Raw genomic sequence first — 16,553 nt, forward strand, 5'->3', positions numbered from 1 at the left:
CACATTACAAGTTAAATTGTTATCCAATTTTAAGGGTAAACAGTTTGGCGCCTACCGTGGGCTAAGGAAAATAGTGATTGCCTGGTATTAATTCTCCTAACACACACTACTTTACGCTTGTTCTCGCGAATGTTTTTCATTTCAGTATCAACATGTCTAACTCGCAAGCAGTACCCACTCACGTCGATGACGGCCTCGGTTTCCATGGAGAAAACGATAATGTAGCCGCCCCAGGGATCGAAGTGCCTCAAGCTGGCCACGAGGGAGTACCGATCGCAGACCCCGTCGATGTCTGTTCGCACGTCTCCCTAAATGCAAATCTAGGCATCGACCCTGGAAATAGTGTCTGCAGAGATGCCCGAGCAGCCGATCAGAACGCGCAGAGCGGTGGAGAAGGCGGAATTAGCCTTTGAATGATATTCGAAATGTTGCAGACTCGACAAGCTGCAATAGCACAACTCCAAAATCAGAATCGAGCACTGATCGAAGTCAACCCTGCACTACTATTGAGTAGCGAGAGAGGTCGAAGCGGCTTTTACCCGATTTAGGGTCGGGATCGATTTCCACAGGGAGCTAGATATTGGAGTTGGGTGTCTATCTAAAGTGAAGTTGTGTATTTGCTCCAAATTGCACTTCTACACATTTTTGGTTTTAATTATGATTCTAATTTTATAAAACTACAATTCTCAATTAAACTAAAATAAGCTAGGATTAAACTATTGCGAGTTGTTCAAATGATTAAAAGTCACTAGGGTGGTGGCTTTCGCCTAGGTGGTCAATTGACGGATTCTTGATTCTAAAGCTAGATTGTCACATTTGGGGAGTATAATATAACCAATGCTCGATTCTACTCACTCTATACCTCTCGGTAGTTCGAGCGATTTTGCCCGAATTGACTTTCTCAAGACCAATTGGGTATGCAAATTTGCACAAGCAATTAAGGTTCAAGTCGGGTATTACGATCTCTCGGTTTAACCCTTTAATTGGGGCTATCAATTCTCTTGAGTACGCCCCAATTCCTAGTTGGACTAATTTTAGAGACTTAGGCTCTCTTTCTCAAGAAGAACCAAAGTCAAATAAATACAAACTAGTGTTTGCAACCACTAATTTAGCAATTAAACATGAAATTAGCCGAAATATCAAACACCCATAGTCAATCAAGCCTTAAAACTCAAGACCCATCAATTACCCACACTAGGGTTGAGCCAAACCCTAGCTGATGGGTCTAGCTACTCATAATTAGAGAGAAAAACAAAGAAATAGATGAAGATAAACTCTTAATAATTAATTACTAAAAAGAACTTGAAGATTCAATGGTGAAATTAAGCTAAAATTACTAGAAATAGCAAAATAACCCAAGTCACGAGCGCAGCTCTATGTAAAAAACTATCTACTTCCCTAAAAATGGGAAAAGAATCTATTTATACTAGGCTAAAAATCTCGGACAAAAATACCTCTGTGGGGCTAGTGCGGGCCGTACAAAATCACGTGCGGCCGCACTAAGGCTCTTGACTTGAATTTCCAGCTCTCTGAACTTGCGCAATGCGGACCGCACAAAGTCTAGTGCGGCCGCGGTGGCTTCTAGTGCGGTCCGCATGAAATGGAGCGTGGACCGCATTGGGCGTCAAACTTGAAATTGGCAACTCTCTGAACTTTCTCTCTGCAGACCGCACTAAATCGAGTGCGGCCGCATTGATCCCAGTGCGGACCGCACAAAACCTTGTGCGGCCGCATTGCCTTTGTGCCTGAATAGCAGCCTCTCTGAACCTCACTTGTGCGGACCGCATAGAATGGTATGCGGCCGCACTGGCCCTGTTTTGCCTGAGCTTTGTCTTGTCTTGGTAATTGTGCAAGTTTCACTCCTTTTTTGAGCTGATCTTTGACACCTTGTCACCTTGTTGATCAAACCTGCAATCAAGCACAACTTATGAGCCTTTGGGACTATTTTGTACACATTTCTAATCAAAACTTGAGCATGAAGGAGTGTAAAATGCGTCATATTCCCTAGTTATCAACTCCCCCAAACTTAAGCTTTTGCTTGTCCTCAAGCAAACAAAATAAGACCCACCCCTTAAGAGAAAATCCAAGAAAATTCAGCTATCCTAAAGTGACCTCATCTAGCATCAATTGGGACTAACAATTGCCCTCAATACAAATGAATCATTAACAACATTTACTCTTTCAAACACCATGGATTAAGTGCGACACAAGAGCATCAAGAGTTGACTCGATACATCAAAGAATACTTTCTATTACTTTGGTCATTGTGGAACCCAAACTCAAACACCTCAGCTCTCCCTAAGCAAACCTCACCTTTAGAATAGTGGCACTCAGAACGAGGTTAATGGAAATTCATTCATCTCTCAAAAAGAAAAGGCACAAGTCCGGCTCTAAGTACCATATGCTTGCCCCTTATGTGAGTCACCACTAATGTAAGCTTCATTCAACTAGAGATCACATAGGGCTTTTGTGGAGACATAGTGAAGGCTTTTGGTTCCGGGTGGCAATGTTTGGTCTAAGTAGGTTCCATCTTCCCTTAAGCACTTCTTTTGTTTCATTTTGGCACAAATTCACTTGACTTTTGAGTCTTTTCACTTCTTTCTAAGGGGTTAGAGAGACACACTGTCACTCTTTCTTATACATTTCAAATCTTTTCTCCTTTCTCAATATTTCCACGCCTTTCATTCTTTGCTTTTCTTGAATCCCTTTTTATTCATTTCCACATTGAGTATTCTTTTTGTCTTTTTGCTTTTCTTTCTTTTTCATTGCCTTTTCTTTTCTTCATTTTGTACCTTTTTACCACTTTGTTGCAATCCTCGTCTCTCCCCCCAAACTTATACTTTTTCCATGTGCTAAGGAAAGATCGGGTGCTAAGAGAGGGTATCTTTTAGAACGGGTAAAGGCTTGTATCATGGTTCTTGAAGGAAAAAGGTTTAAGGCTCAAAAGGGTTGACTGGGGATTTCATCTTTGGTAGGCTATGGAAGTGTTCAATCTATCATTTGGATCAAGGAGAGCCTATAATCATGTCTCAAGTCAAAATTCACTTAGGATTTCGCCTCAACAAACATTCAGGGCAAGTTCTAGACCAATGGCTCGGGACTTGGACTTGAAATGCAATTTCTCACCACACACGCCATGGGATTGCTAAAGACATAGAGTCGGGGGCCAACAACGACCTTAGATAAGATTTGAGCACACAATGGTCCCTAAAAATCACTTGATGATTATTGGTCAACACAAGAGTCTCAGGGTCACGATTTTCACCATCCTAAACACAACAATTTATTTTTGACCATGAGATCAAAGGCAAATGTGCTAGCCCAAGTGAAGCTTTGCTTGAGGCACCCTTAACCACTAACTACTAAGAGAAAAAAGAAAAAAAAACGGACTCAAACCCTTAAGAAGGTTGTTACGCCATCTACCATTGGGAAGAGCCACCCGGTTCACACAAATTCCACCTTTGGAAAGAACCATGACATTAAGAAAACCAAAGGCTTATTGCAAATGTTCAAAACAAGAAGCTACAAACATAACTAAGAAGCTACGGAAAAGAAAAATGCGGAAAGTAGAATGAATATGTACAAGAGGGGTTTTTTAATCGAATATACAATACGGGGATGAATATATATAATGTAACATAACTTTTATAAACAGACCCAAAGTGAAAAGTACGAAAAATGTAATAAAGTACCAAAATTATATACATACCAAAGATAAAAAATAAAGAAAGCATAAAATCTGTTAAATATATACAGTCATCCATATCAATTCAAAGTAGGGCCTACCCCCTCAAATGAAAGCTGGCATTGTCCTCAATGCCAACTAAGCAAAATAAGCACAAAAAATAGAGGGAAAAGGATATGGAGACTCCCTATGGCCCGCCTATCCGCATGGGATCCTGAGTGGTTCCTGGGTCCTCAATATGCTCGGGGACCTCAGACTGGTTCCCTATGACCTGCTGCTCTGCTGCTGGGACCTGGTCCTGGACCTGGACAGGCTTCTGGGCTGCATCCTGTGGTTGACTGGAGGAAGCCTCCGGTGGGTCCTCCAACTGGATGACTGCATCGTTTGTACGGGGAATCACCCTCAGCCTCTTGGGAGGTCTCTCTGACTGCACTGGCTGGGGATGGGCCGCTGGCACAGGGTCTTGGAACAATAAATCCAAAGGCAGATGATCTGCCTTCCACTTGTCAACCTCAACCCTCAACTCCTTCACGGACTCCTTGGAAGCCCGAGCCTTTCTCATCTTCTTGGCCTCCTTAGCAAGGTCCTTGAGAGCTTTCCCATGAGCATCCACAGCTTCCGTAAGCTTCTTCTGAGTATCAAGGATTTTCTGCTGATTTTCCAGAATCTCTTTGAGGGCATCCTCAATAGACTGTGGGACCTGCGGAGGTGGAGGTGCCGGCTGAGCTGCTACTGTAGTGGTGAGCACAGACAACTTGGATGAAGCTGTCTGCATCCAGTTGTTGATGTTGAGAAGAGCCTGGATCAGTCGGTGTGCAGTCACTGGGTAGGCTCGGGAGGATGGTATGTCTAGAGCTGCTGAAGTGGATAGACCAGGGGGAATGTCCGCTAAGGTGGAGGCAGTCTGAGTAGGAGCCACCACCACAACTGGCTCTTCAGACTGACCAGTTGGAGTAGTGGCTGTTCCCTTGAAGGTCTTGCCTTTTGGGTTGTCATCACCCTGCATGTAGTACCACGAGAACGGGGCCTTTGCTTTGACTTTGATATCGGATGGCCGCTTTTCAACTTTTAGGTCCTGGAGGTACATAGTCAAGAAGCTGGGGAAGAGGTAGTTTCTATCACCTTCAGTTACTACCTGTGTGATCGCCCGAGACATCATATTCCCGTCGTTAATCGGGTACCCTGCCATGATTGATGCTGCTAGTACTGCCTGGTGAAGAGGGAGGGAGTTGTCATGAGTAGTGGGGTCCAACCTGCTGCACACGAATGTTTCCCATCCCTTGGCCTCGAAATTCAAACTTCTTCTCAAGAATTTTACTCCCGCATTCATCCAATCGAGGGTGGTACCTGGGATTGCCAGATACTGTGCCAACCAAGGACGAACCTCCTCACCTAATTCCATCTTAGCCAAGTATAGTGACTCATCCTCCTCATCGAAACCCAAGTAGTCATTTATTGACTTTCCATCAAACAACACTTTCAAATTTCGCACCTTGGTCACTTTGATGCCCTTTTTTATGTGGGCAGCATTGGTATAGAATTCCTTGACCAAGTGCTCGTTTGCATCCACACAGTCCCCCAAGAAGTATGCCCAGCCTATTCTCTCCCTAAATTGCCTTCTCACATTGGGGTTGTGAGGCAATAGGTCTCTATCAACAAAGCTTCTCTCCGGAATCAGTTTCCTCACCGGCCACCATTCCCTGACTTTATGGTAGGCCACCTCACTCACGAATCGATCTTGCCACACTTTCGGGTTTCTAGTTCTAGCAACACCTCCCACCTGAGGTTCACCCCCTTCTCCTACTACCTCTTCTTCTCCTACTGCACCCTCTCCGGATAATGAAGCTGTGGGAGAGGTGGAGTACTCATCCTTACTGCCTTTGGCTGAGCCCTCAGACGACCCAGAAGATACATGCACTGAAGCATGAGCAGTGCGGGATGCTGGAGGAGTGGGTTCATCTGTCAGCCTGAATCTTCCCGGGAAATCATCTATAAATTCCGGAACAGAATCAAAGTCAGTCAGCTCCTTGGAAGGCACATACTCACTTCCCGAGGAATGGGAAGCAGCTCTATCAGCGGCCCGAATCGCCTTCCTTGTTGTTTTTATTGCTTCGCAAACTTTGGGGGTTAATTTTATCTTTCCACGTCCCCTCCCCTGGGAGGACTCTCCTCTACCTGGTTGTTTAGCACCCTGGCCTCTTGATTTTACCATTGTCTGCAAACAAATTCAGTCATGCTTTGTTAGTCTCAATATATACAATGAAGTTCAAGATTGCAGTGAAAGAAAATGTTGCAGACAGTTTAATTTGTTGAACAGTGCGGTCCGCACAAAATGTAGTGTGGCCGCACTGTGGCCAATGCGGACCGCACAAAATCTATTGCGGTCCGCACAGAGGTGGGGTTCAGACTACCCACTCTCTGTATCCCGGCAGTGCGGACCGCACAAAATGTAGTACGGCCGCACAGGGACCAATGCGGACCGCACAAAATGTAGTGCCGCCGCAGTCCTCAAAGATCATATTACAGACACTCATCAATGCGGTCCGCACAAAATGCCATTACGGACCACACTAAAGCACCGCGGTCCGCACTGAGCACCAAAAACAGCACCAACCTAGGGTTTAAGATATTTTGATTTTAAGTCCAATTTTACACCTAATAAAGGTCCCTAAGTGTTTGCCCAGTGATTTTAACTACCTAATTCTTATTTTAACAAGAAATTAACTAACCTAAGCTACCAAATCGAAAGAAAATACGAGAAGAAAAGCTAAAATCTAATGCAAATAATAAAATTAACAATGAAAAAGGGATGAAATTACCAGAAGTAAGATGCTATGATGAAGAATAAGCGTTGGAAATCAATTATGTGCAAAGAAAGGGGATGAACAGTAATTTTGAAGCTCTGAGATTTAAAAGATCGAAAAGTTTAAACTGAGGGCCTCAGGTACTATTTATAGAAAAAGTCCTAGGGCCCATCTCACCTACCCAATGCGGACCGCATAAAATGGACAGCAGTCCGCACCACACAGCCTTTTCCAAGTTTGAGAAGGCAACCTACTGCGGTCTGCACAAAATGGACTGCGGCCGCAGTGGTCCACCGCGGACCGCACAAAATGTAATGCGGCCGCGGTGGCATACTTCAGAGAGCTGGTATTTTCATCCTTCATCAGTGCGGTCAGCACAAAATATAGTGTGGTCGTACTAAAAACTTCAGAGACTTGAACACTTTTTCCACTATGTCTTGCACTGCATCAACACAATCCTGTAGCATCTCACAACCAGTTAGTCCAAAAATAAATCCTATACTACAATAAAAATCAAAGAAAAACAAGAAGAAAAACACATGGGTTGCCTCCCAAGAAGCGCCTGATTTAACGTCGCGGCACGACGCATGTTACCATCCAATCATTTGAAATGAACAAGTGCCACCACATGGCTATCATCAAATTTTCCCAAGTAGTGCTTGACTCTGTGCCCATTAACCCTGAAAATCTCCCCATTTTTGTTCTTCAAATCAAGGGCACCAAACAGGGTCACAAACACCACCTCAAAAGGTCCGCTCCATTTTGACTTTAGCTTTCCCGGAAACAACTGTAACCGAGAGTTGAACAAGAGCACCAAATCACCTACTTTAAACTCCTTGCCACGAGCATATTTATCATGAAGGTACTTCATCTTGTCCTTGTACGAGGAAGAACTGAAGTAGGCATGGAAACAGAATTTATCAAGTTCATTGAGTTGCTCAACACGGAGATTTGCAGCCACATCCCATTCAAGGTTCAATTTCTTCAAAGCCCACATGGCCTTGTGCTCTAACTCCACCGGTAAATGGCAAGCTTTCCCAAACACCAACCGGTATGGAGACATATCAATCGGAGTCTTGTAAGCAGTTCGGTAAGCCCATAAAGCATCGTCCACCTTCTTAGACCAATCGGTCCTATTGGCATTGACTGTTTTAGGCAAGATGCTCTTGATTTCCCTGTTAGAGACTTCAACCTGGCCACTCGCCTGAGGATGATAAGGAGTAGACACTTTGTGGTTGACACCATACTTGGCAAGCAAGGTGTCAAAAGCTCTATTGCAAAAATGCGATCCTCCATCACTTATAATTGCACGAGGAGTGCCAAACCTTGTAAAAATGCTCTTCTTTAGAAATGTAACCACACTTCTAGCTTCATTTTTGGGCAAAGCCACGGCCTTGACCCATTTTGAGACATAATCAACCGCTATAAGAATGTAGGTGTTTCCGCACGAGCTTACAAATGGGCCCATGAAATCAATACCCCATACATCAAAGATATCCACTTCTACAATGGTGTTGAGAGGCATCTCATCTTTCTTCGAAATACCGCCCGCTCTCTGACATTGGTCACACCTTTTCACGAGATCACTTGCATCTTTGTACAAAGTTGGCCAATAAAATCCACAACTTAGAACTTTCGAAGCTGTCCTCGCCCTTCCATGATGGCCACCATAGGGAGAGGAATGACAAGCCTCTAAGATACTAAATTGCTCCTCCTCAGGGACACACCTCCGGATCACTCCATCGGTGCAAATCTTGAACAGGTATGGCTCATCCCAATAGAAGTCCAGACTATCCCGTTTGAGCTTCTTCCTTTGGTTAGAAGAGAGCTCACACGGGATGATTCCAGTCACAAGGAAATTAGCAACATCCGCAAACCATGGCATATCACTCATCGACACAGAAAGTAGCTGCTCATCGGGAAATGTATCATTGATCTCTAGGCCATCACACGGCCTTCCTTCCTCCTCCAAGCGGGACAAGTGATCAGCCACTTGGTTTTCACTACCTTTCCGGTCCATAATTTCCAAATCAAACTCTTGAAGTAGTAAGACCCATCGCATCAGTCTAGCTTTGGAGTCTCTCTTTGTCATCAAGTACCTAAGAGCTGCATGATCGGTGTGCACTATGACCTTGGCTCCCATAAGATACGATCGAAAATTTTCCATTGCGAACACAATAGCCAACAACTCTTTCTCAGTTACCGTGTAGTTCCTTTGAGCCTCGTTCATTGTCTTGCTCGCATAGCACACCAGATGAAATATTTTGTTTACTCTTTGACCCAAAACTGCCCCAACCGCAACATCACTCGCATCGCACATGAGCTCGAAAGGCAAGCTCCAATTGTGTGCGGTAATGATCGGGGTGGTGGTCAACTTATGCTTGAGAAGTTCAAAGGCTTGCATACATCCCTCATCAAACACGAACTTGGCATTCTTTTCTAGCAGCTTGCACAAAGGATTCACTACCTTCAAAAAGTCCTTGATAAATCGCCGGTAGAACCCCGCATGCCCAAGAAAACTTCTAACCCCCTTGACAGAAGTGGGGGGAGGAAGTCTTAAAATCACCTCAATTTTGGCTTTGTCAACCTCAATACCATTCTTTGAAATTTTATGACCCAACATTATGCCCTCCTCAACGATGAAGTGGCATTTTTCCCAATTTAGAACAAGATTGGTGTCTTCACACTGGGCCAACACTCTATCCAGATTTTTCAGACACTCATCAAATGAATCACCCACAACACTAAACTCGTCCATGAACACCTCCAAAATATCTTCCACCATATCGGTGAAAATGGCCATCATACACCGTTGGAATGTTGTCGGTGCATTGCACAACCCAAAGGGCATCCGAGAAAAGGCAAAGGTGCCATATGGACAAGTAAAGGTTGTCTTCTCCTGATCCTCTGGAGCTATCAAAATTTGATTGTACCCCGAATATCCATCCAAGAAACAATATAAGGCACGCCCAGCAAGACGATCAAGCATCTGGTCAAGGAAAGGCAATGGGAAGTGATCCTTGTGGTTCACCTTGTTCAGCTTGCGGTAGTCCATGCACACCCTCCATCCAGTCACTGTCCGGGTTGGAATAAGTTCATTATTAGCATTGGTCACCACGGTCATACCACCCTTCTTTGGCACACACTGCACTGGTGAAGTCCACGAGCTGTCAGAGATAGGGTACACCACTCCGGCATCTAACCACTTGATCACCTCCTTTTTCACAACTTCTTGCATTGCCTCGTTCAGCCTCCTTTGATGTTCCAAGGAGGGTTTTGCATCATCTTCCAGAATAATCTTGTGCATACAGAATGCGGGGCTTATTCCCCGAATATCAGCTAAAGTCCATCCAATTGCCTTCTTCCGCTTTTTGAGCACCGCCAATGTGGCATCTACCTGCATGTTAGTAAGACAAGAGGAAAGAATAACTGGTAAAGTTGAACTAGGGCCTAAGAATTCATACCTGAGGTGTGGAGGCAATGGCTTCAACTCCAACACCGGAGGTTCCTCAATTGAAGGCTTTGTTGGAGGGGTCTTTCTATTTTCAAGATCCAAAGAGAGTTTCCTAGGCTTATAAGAATAAGAGCCCATTCCATGTAAAGCATTCACGCACTCCACTCGGCCCTCATCATCATTGACATCAAGATTCAACAATACGGCCTCCAAAGGGTCCTCCACATTGATCATTGCACTAGTATCATCAATTATCACAGCCGTGACAAGATCCACAAATGAGCACACTTCTGTATTATTGGGCTGCTTCATTGACTTGCACACATGAAAAACGACCTTTTCATCACCCACCCTAAAAGTGAGTTCCCCTGCTTCCACATCAACTAGAGCCTTCCCCGTAGCAAGGAAAGGTCTCCTCAATATGATTGGGACTTCATAGTCTACCTCACAATCCAAGATCACAAAATCAGCCGGCAAGATAAATTTGTCCACCCGGACAAGCACGTCATCAACAATACCTAATGGTCATTTCATTGATCTGTCTGCCATTTGCAATCTCATGGAAGTTGGCCTCGGTGGCCCAATACCCAAAGTCTTGAAAACTGAGTAGGGCATCAAGTTGATGCTTGCCCCTAAATCACATAAAGCTTTAGCAAAGTCTGCACTTCCAATAGTGCAAGGGATAGTGAAAGCACCGGGATCCTCCAACTTCGGAGCCATTGAATGTACTATAGCACTAACTTGGTGGGTCATCTTGATAGTTTCACAGTCCATGGATCTTTTCTTTGTCACCAAATCTTTCATGAATTTAGCATAGCCAGGCATTTTCTCCAAATCCTCCACCAAAGGCACATTGATGGATAAGCTCTTCATCATGTCAATGAACTTTTTGAACTGATTCTCATTTTTCTGCTTGGCTAGCCTTTGAGGATAAGGTGGAGATGGCCTAGTCAAGGGTGCCTTGGCTTTTGGCACAACCGTCTCCGGCATGTCTATTACGTGTTACCTAGATGGGTTCACGTCATTTTGTGTTTCCACCTCGACATATCGAATATCAATCCTCACTTCTTGATTTATTTTTATCAACCGCATTCTCAACCACCAAAAGAACTTCTTCTTCTTCTTGCAACTCAACTTCATCACCCAAAACTTGCTTTTGCTTGGAGGCATTCACATCACTGCCTCGTCCACTCCTTGTAGTTACCGCCATAACATGATTGTTACCACCCTTTGGGTTAATCACCGTATCACTCGGTAGATCCCCCTTAGGGCGAGTATTTAAAGACTGTGACATTTGGCCTAGCTGGACCTCCAAATTCCTGATTGAAATGTTGTGAGAAGCCAATTGCGCATCGGAGTCAACATTCTTTTTCATCATCTGTTCAAACATCATTTCAATTCTACCCATTTCATTGTTGGAAGAACTAGGACCCTAGGATAGAAAAGGCGGTGGGTTGCTCGGTTGTTGGTACATTGGGGGCCTTTGAAAGCCTTGCCCCTGATTTCCTTGGTTATTGTTCCATCCACCCTGATTGTTGTTGTTTCCACCCCAATTGTTGTTGTTGCCCCAGTTTCCCTGATTGTTCCTATTGTTATTTTGATTTCCCCAATTGTTGTTCCCTTGTTGTTGATTGTTCCAATTATTGTTTCCTTGCTGTTGGTTACCCCAATCGCCCTAGGATCTCCATTGTTGTTGTTGGTTAGAAGAATTGCCTTTTGGCCTTGGTAATTATTCGCATATTGCACCTCTTCGTTCTGCCCATCATAACAATCATCTTGGAATCCACCACAGTCATTATAAAATTGATTCGAATTCCCTTGGTTTTGTTGGCCTCTTTGTCTTCTATTGTTTACAAGCATGTTGACACCCTCCATGGCATTTACTTGGCGAGGATTCCGAACTTGTTGCAACTGGGCCTTTGCTAATTGGTTCATTGTTGTTGTAAGTTCTGCTATAGCCTATCCATGGTCATGTAGTTCTTTGTGCAAATGAGCGACCGTGGGGTCACCCTGTGGCACATTGGCTCTACTTTGCCAAGCGAGGATGTGTCCGCCATCTTGTCAAGAACATCACAAGTTTCATCATAAGGCAGCTTCATGAAATTACCCCCAGCCAATTGATTCACTATGCATTGATTCGTTGTATTGATGCCCCGATAAAAGGTCTGTTGTATCATAGCCTCGGTCATATCATTATTGGGGCATTCCTTCGCCATTGTTCTGTATCTCTCCCAAATCTCGTGCAATGGTTCGGTGGGCTCCTGCTTGTAGGCTAAGATTTCATCCCGCAGTGCTTCCATGTGCCCCGGTGAGAAAAATTTGGTAATGAACTTATCCGCCAAATCATCCCAAGTTGTGATGGAATGGTTGGGAAGTCGCTCAAGCCAATCCAATGCCTTCCCTCTAAGTGAAAATGGGAAGAGCCTCAATCGAAGTGCATCCTCGGACACATTGGTTTGCTTGCTCCCCTAAAAGGTATCCACGAACCCCTTAAGATGTTTGTAAGAATTTTGAGTGGCAGCGCCCGTGAAGTACCCACGCTGCTCCAGCAATGTCAACATCACATTAGTAATTTGGAAATTGCCCGCCCAGATACGTGGTGGGACAATTGCACTTGCATAGCCTTGGTTTGGGAGCACTCGAGGAACCGCTCTTGGAGGTGGCAGAGGAGAGTCTGGAATATGTTCATTAACATTGGCCTGGCGGCCTCTTCGTTGTCCTGGAGGTACAAGAGGCACCTCATCCTCTCCATTATCATCAACCTCCTCCCCCGCAATCACGTTTCCAAGAGGGTCATTAGCATTTAATGCCATTTTGTACCTGAAGTTGTGACACACACAAATTAGTAACAAAGAAGGAAAGAAGAACAAAACATAAAACTATTTAGATAGATAGCCAAAACCGTTAGCTCCCCGGCAACGACGCCAAAAAGTGATCGAAGCCAACCCTGCACTACTATTGAGTAGCGAGAGAGGTCGAAGCAGCTTTTACCCGATTTAGGGTCGGGATCGATTTCCACAGGGAGCTAGATATTGGAGCTGGGTGTCTATCTAAAGTGGAGTTGTGTATTTGCTCCAAATTGCACTTCTACACATTTTTGGTTTTAATTATGATTCTAATTTTATAAAACTACAATGCTCAATTAAACTAAAATAAGCTAGGATTAAACTATTGCGAGTTGTTCAAATGATTAAAAGGCACTAGGGTGGTGGCTTTCGCCTAGGTGGTCAATTGACGGATTCTTGAGTCTAAAGCTAGATTGTCACATTTGGGGAGTATGATATAACCAATGCTCGATTCTACTCACTCTATACCTCTCGGTACTTCGAGTGATTTTGCCCGAATTGATTTTCTCAAGACCAATTGGGTATGCAAATTTGCACAAGCAATTAAGGTTCAAGTCGGGTATTATGATCTCTCGGTTTAACCCTTTAATTGGGGCTATCAATTCTCTTGAGTAACCCCAATTCCTTGTTGGACTAAATTTAGAGACTTAGGCTCTCTTACTCAAGAAGAACCAAAGTCAACTAAACACAAACTAGTGTTTGCAACCACTAATTTAGTAATTAAACATGAAATTAGCCCAAATATCAAACACCCATAGTCAATCAAGCCCTAAAATTCAAGACCCATCAATTACCCGCACTAGGGTTGAGCCACAACCTTAGCTGATGGGTCTAGCTACTCATAATTAGAGAGAAAAATAAAGAAATAGATGAAGATAAACTCATAATAATTAATTACTAAAAAGAACTTGAAGATTCAATGGTGAAATTAAGCTAAAATTACTAGAAATAGCAAAATAACCCAAGTCACGAGCGCAGCTCCACGTAAAAAACTTTCTGCTTCCCTAAAAATGGGAAAAGAATCTATTTACACTAGGCTAAAAATATCGGACAAAAATACCCCTGCGGGGCTAGTGCGGACCGCACAAAATCACGTGCGGCCGCACTAAGGCTCTTGACTTGAATTTCCAGCTCTCTGAACTTGGGCAATGCGGACCGCACAAAGTCTAGTGCGGCCGCGGTGGCTTCTAGTGCGGTCCGCATGAAATGGAGCGCGGACCGCATTGGGCTTCAAACTTGAAATTGGCAACTCTCTGAACCTTCTCTCTGCGGATCGCACTAAATCGAGTGCGGCCGCATTGATCCCAGTACGGACCGCACAAAACCTCGTGCGCCCGCATTGCCTTTGTGCCTGAATAGCAGCCTCTCTGAACCTCACTTGTGCGGATCGCACAGAATGGTGCGCGGCCGCACTGGCCCTGTTTTGCCTGAGCTTTGGCTTGTCTTGGTACTTGTGCAAGTTTCACTCCTTTTTTGAGCTGATCTTTGACACCTTGTCACCTTGTTGATCAAACCTGCAATCAAGCACAACTTGTGATCCTTTGGGACTATTTTGTACACATTTCTAATCAAAGCTTGAGCATGAAGGAGTATAAAATGCGTCATATTCCCTAGTTATCAAGCACCAAGCAGAATTGAGCTCGAAACATCACAAGAAGTTGTTCATAGTATCGAACATGTACCGGAGAAATTGAACGCCAATGAATCGGGGACTGATCCCGCCATTATGAAGATGCTCGAGGAGCTCACTAAGCGGATTGAATTAGCTGAAAGGAAAATTGAGGCTAATGAAAAAAGGTAGAAACGTACAACTCACGGGTTGACCAAATACTGGGGGTACCCCCAATTGTAAAGGGTATGGATTCGAAGAAGTTCGTGCAGAAGCCTTTCCCTCCAAGTGCGACTCCGGAGCCCATTCCTAAGAAATTTCATATCCCGGAAATCCCCAAATACAATGGGACCACCGACCCTAAAAAGCACGTGACTTCTTACACATGCGCAATAAAGGGGAATGACTTAGAAGATGATGAGATTGAATCCGTTCTATTGAAGAAATTTGGAGAAACTTTATGAAAGGGTGCCATGATATGGTATCATAACTTACCACCCAACTCTTTTGATTCGTTTTTATGCTCGCAGATTCTTTTGTGAAGGCCCACGTCGGAGCCATTAAAGTTGGAACAAGGAAATCAGACCTCTTCAAGGTAAGACAGAAGGATAACGAGATGCTCAGGGAATTCGTATCTCGGTTCCAAACAAAGAGAATGGATTTGCCTCCAGTCACCGGCGACTGGGCTATTCAAGCTTTTACATAAGGTCTTAACACTCGGAGCCCATAACTTCACAACAGTTGAAGCAAAATTTGATCGAATATCTAGTTGTCACTTGGGCCGATGTACACAATCGTATCACTCGAAGATTAGGGTCGAAGATGACCAATTAGGAACTCCTATTGGTTCGATTTATCCCAACAGGCCCGTGGACAGAGTTAAAAGGGACGTCGATTGGGCACCACGATTGAATAGAGATAGATACCAGCCATATAGTGGAGATCGGAGAAATAACGGGCCTGGAGGCAACCCCGTACGGAATAATAGAAGGAATGATCGGGGACAGAGTTCCTGGGGGCTTAGAAGCAAAAGCAGTTTCGATAGGGATGTTGGGCCCAAAGAGGCACCTCGATTGTCAGAATACAACTTCAACATCGATGCATCATGTATTGTATCAGCCATTGGTTGGATTAGGATACTAGAATGGCCCATACCCTTTTAGACCGATCCAGAAAGGAACCCTAATCAAATGTGCAAATACCATGCTACCCATGGTCATAGAAGCGAAGACTACAGACAGTTAAGGGAGGAGGTAGCCCGTCTATTCAACGAGGGTCACCTTCGAGAATTCTTAAGTGATCGGGCCAAGAACCACTTCATAGAGGGAGATTCGAACATGCAGAACGAGCAGGAAGAGCCACAGCATGCAATTCATATGATCGTTGGTGGCGTCGATATCCCTAAAGGACCGGTATTCAAACACACCAAAGTGACAATCACGAGGGAAAGCAACTCGGGACTACTTACCAGAAGAAACCTTGTCTTTCAACGACGAGGACGCAAAAGGGATCGAAAACCTCACAATGACGCACTGGCAACATCTATCCAAATGAATAAAATTCAAGTTAAACGTGTGTTGAATTATTCGGGTAGCTCGGCAAATATTATTCAATCAAGTGTTGTAGAGGAACTCGGCATTCAAGATCAGATTGTGCCGGCAGCTCGGGTACTTAACGGCTTCAACATGGCAAGTGAAACCACCAAAGGGGCAATCATTATACCAGTAAACGTGGCCGGGACTATCCAAGAAACAAAATTCCATGTGGTTGAAGGCGACATGAGGTACAACGCGCTGCTCGGAAGGCCGTGGATTCATAATATGACAGTAGTGCCCTCGACGTTTCACTAAGTCTTTAAATTACCAACATCAGAAGGAATCAAAACGGTGTACACTGAACAACCCGCCGCCAGGAAATATTTGCAATCGATGAGGTGATACCAGTATTGGCGATGTGATCAACAAAGAGATTGGAATCGAAGGGAAAACAAGAAGTCAAATAGCAACCACAGTCGCCGGCCTCGACCCGATCGGAGGAGCAGGAAACTTTTGAGGATGGTGATTATATGATACCTCGAACCTTCATAATCCCCGATGATTCCAATGCAATGAAGTCAATGGTCGAAGAGCTGGAAAAAGTCATACTGATCGAGCAT

General features: G+C 44.3%; 1 protein-coding gene across 1 annotated transcript; it reads left to right on the plus strand.

The window, feature by feature from the left end:
• Positions 15,736 to 16,248, plus strand: LOC109235796. The gene has a single exon (XM_019402051.1). The coding sequence runs from the start codon at positions 15,736 to 15,738 to the stop codon at positions 16,246 to 16,248; it is 513 nt and encodes a 170-aa protein (XP_019257596.1).

Source organism: Nicotiana attenuata, chromosome 12, assembly GCF_001879085.1.
Source record: "Nicotiana attenuata strain UT chromosome 12, NIATTr2, whole genome shotgun sequence".
Classification (NCBI taxonomy): Eukaryota; Viridiplantae; Streptophyta; class Magnoliopsida; order Solanales; family Solanaceae; genus Nicotiana; species Nicotiana attenuata.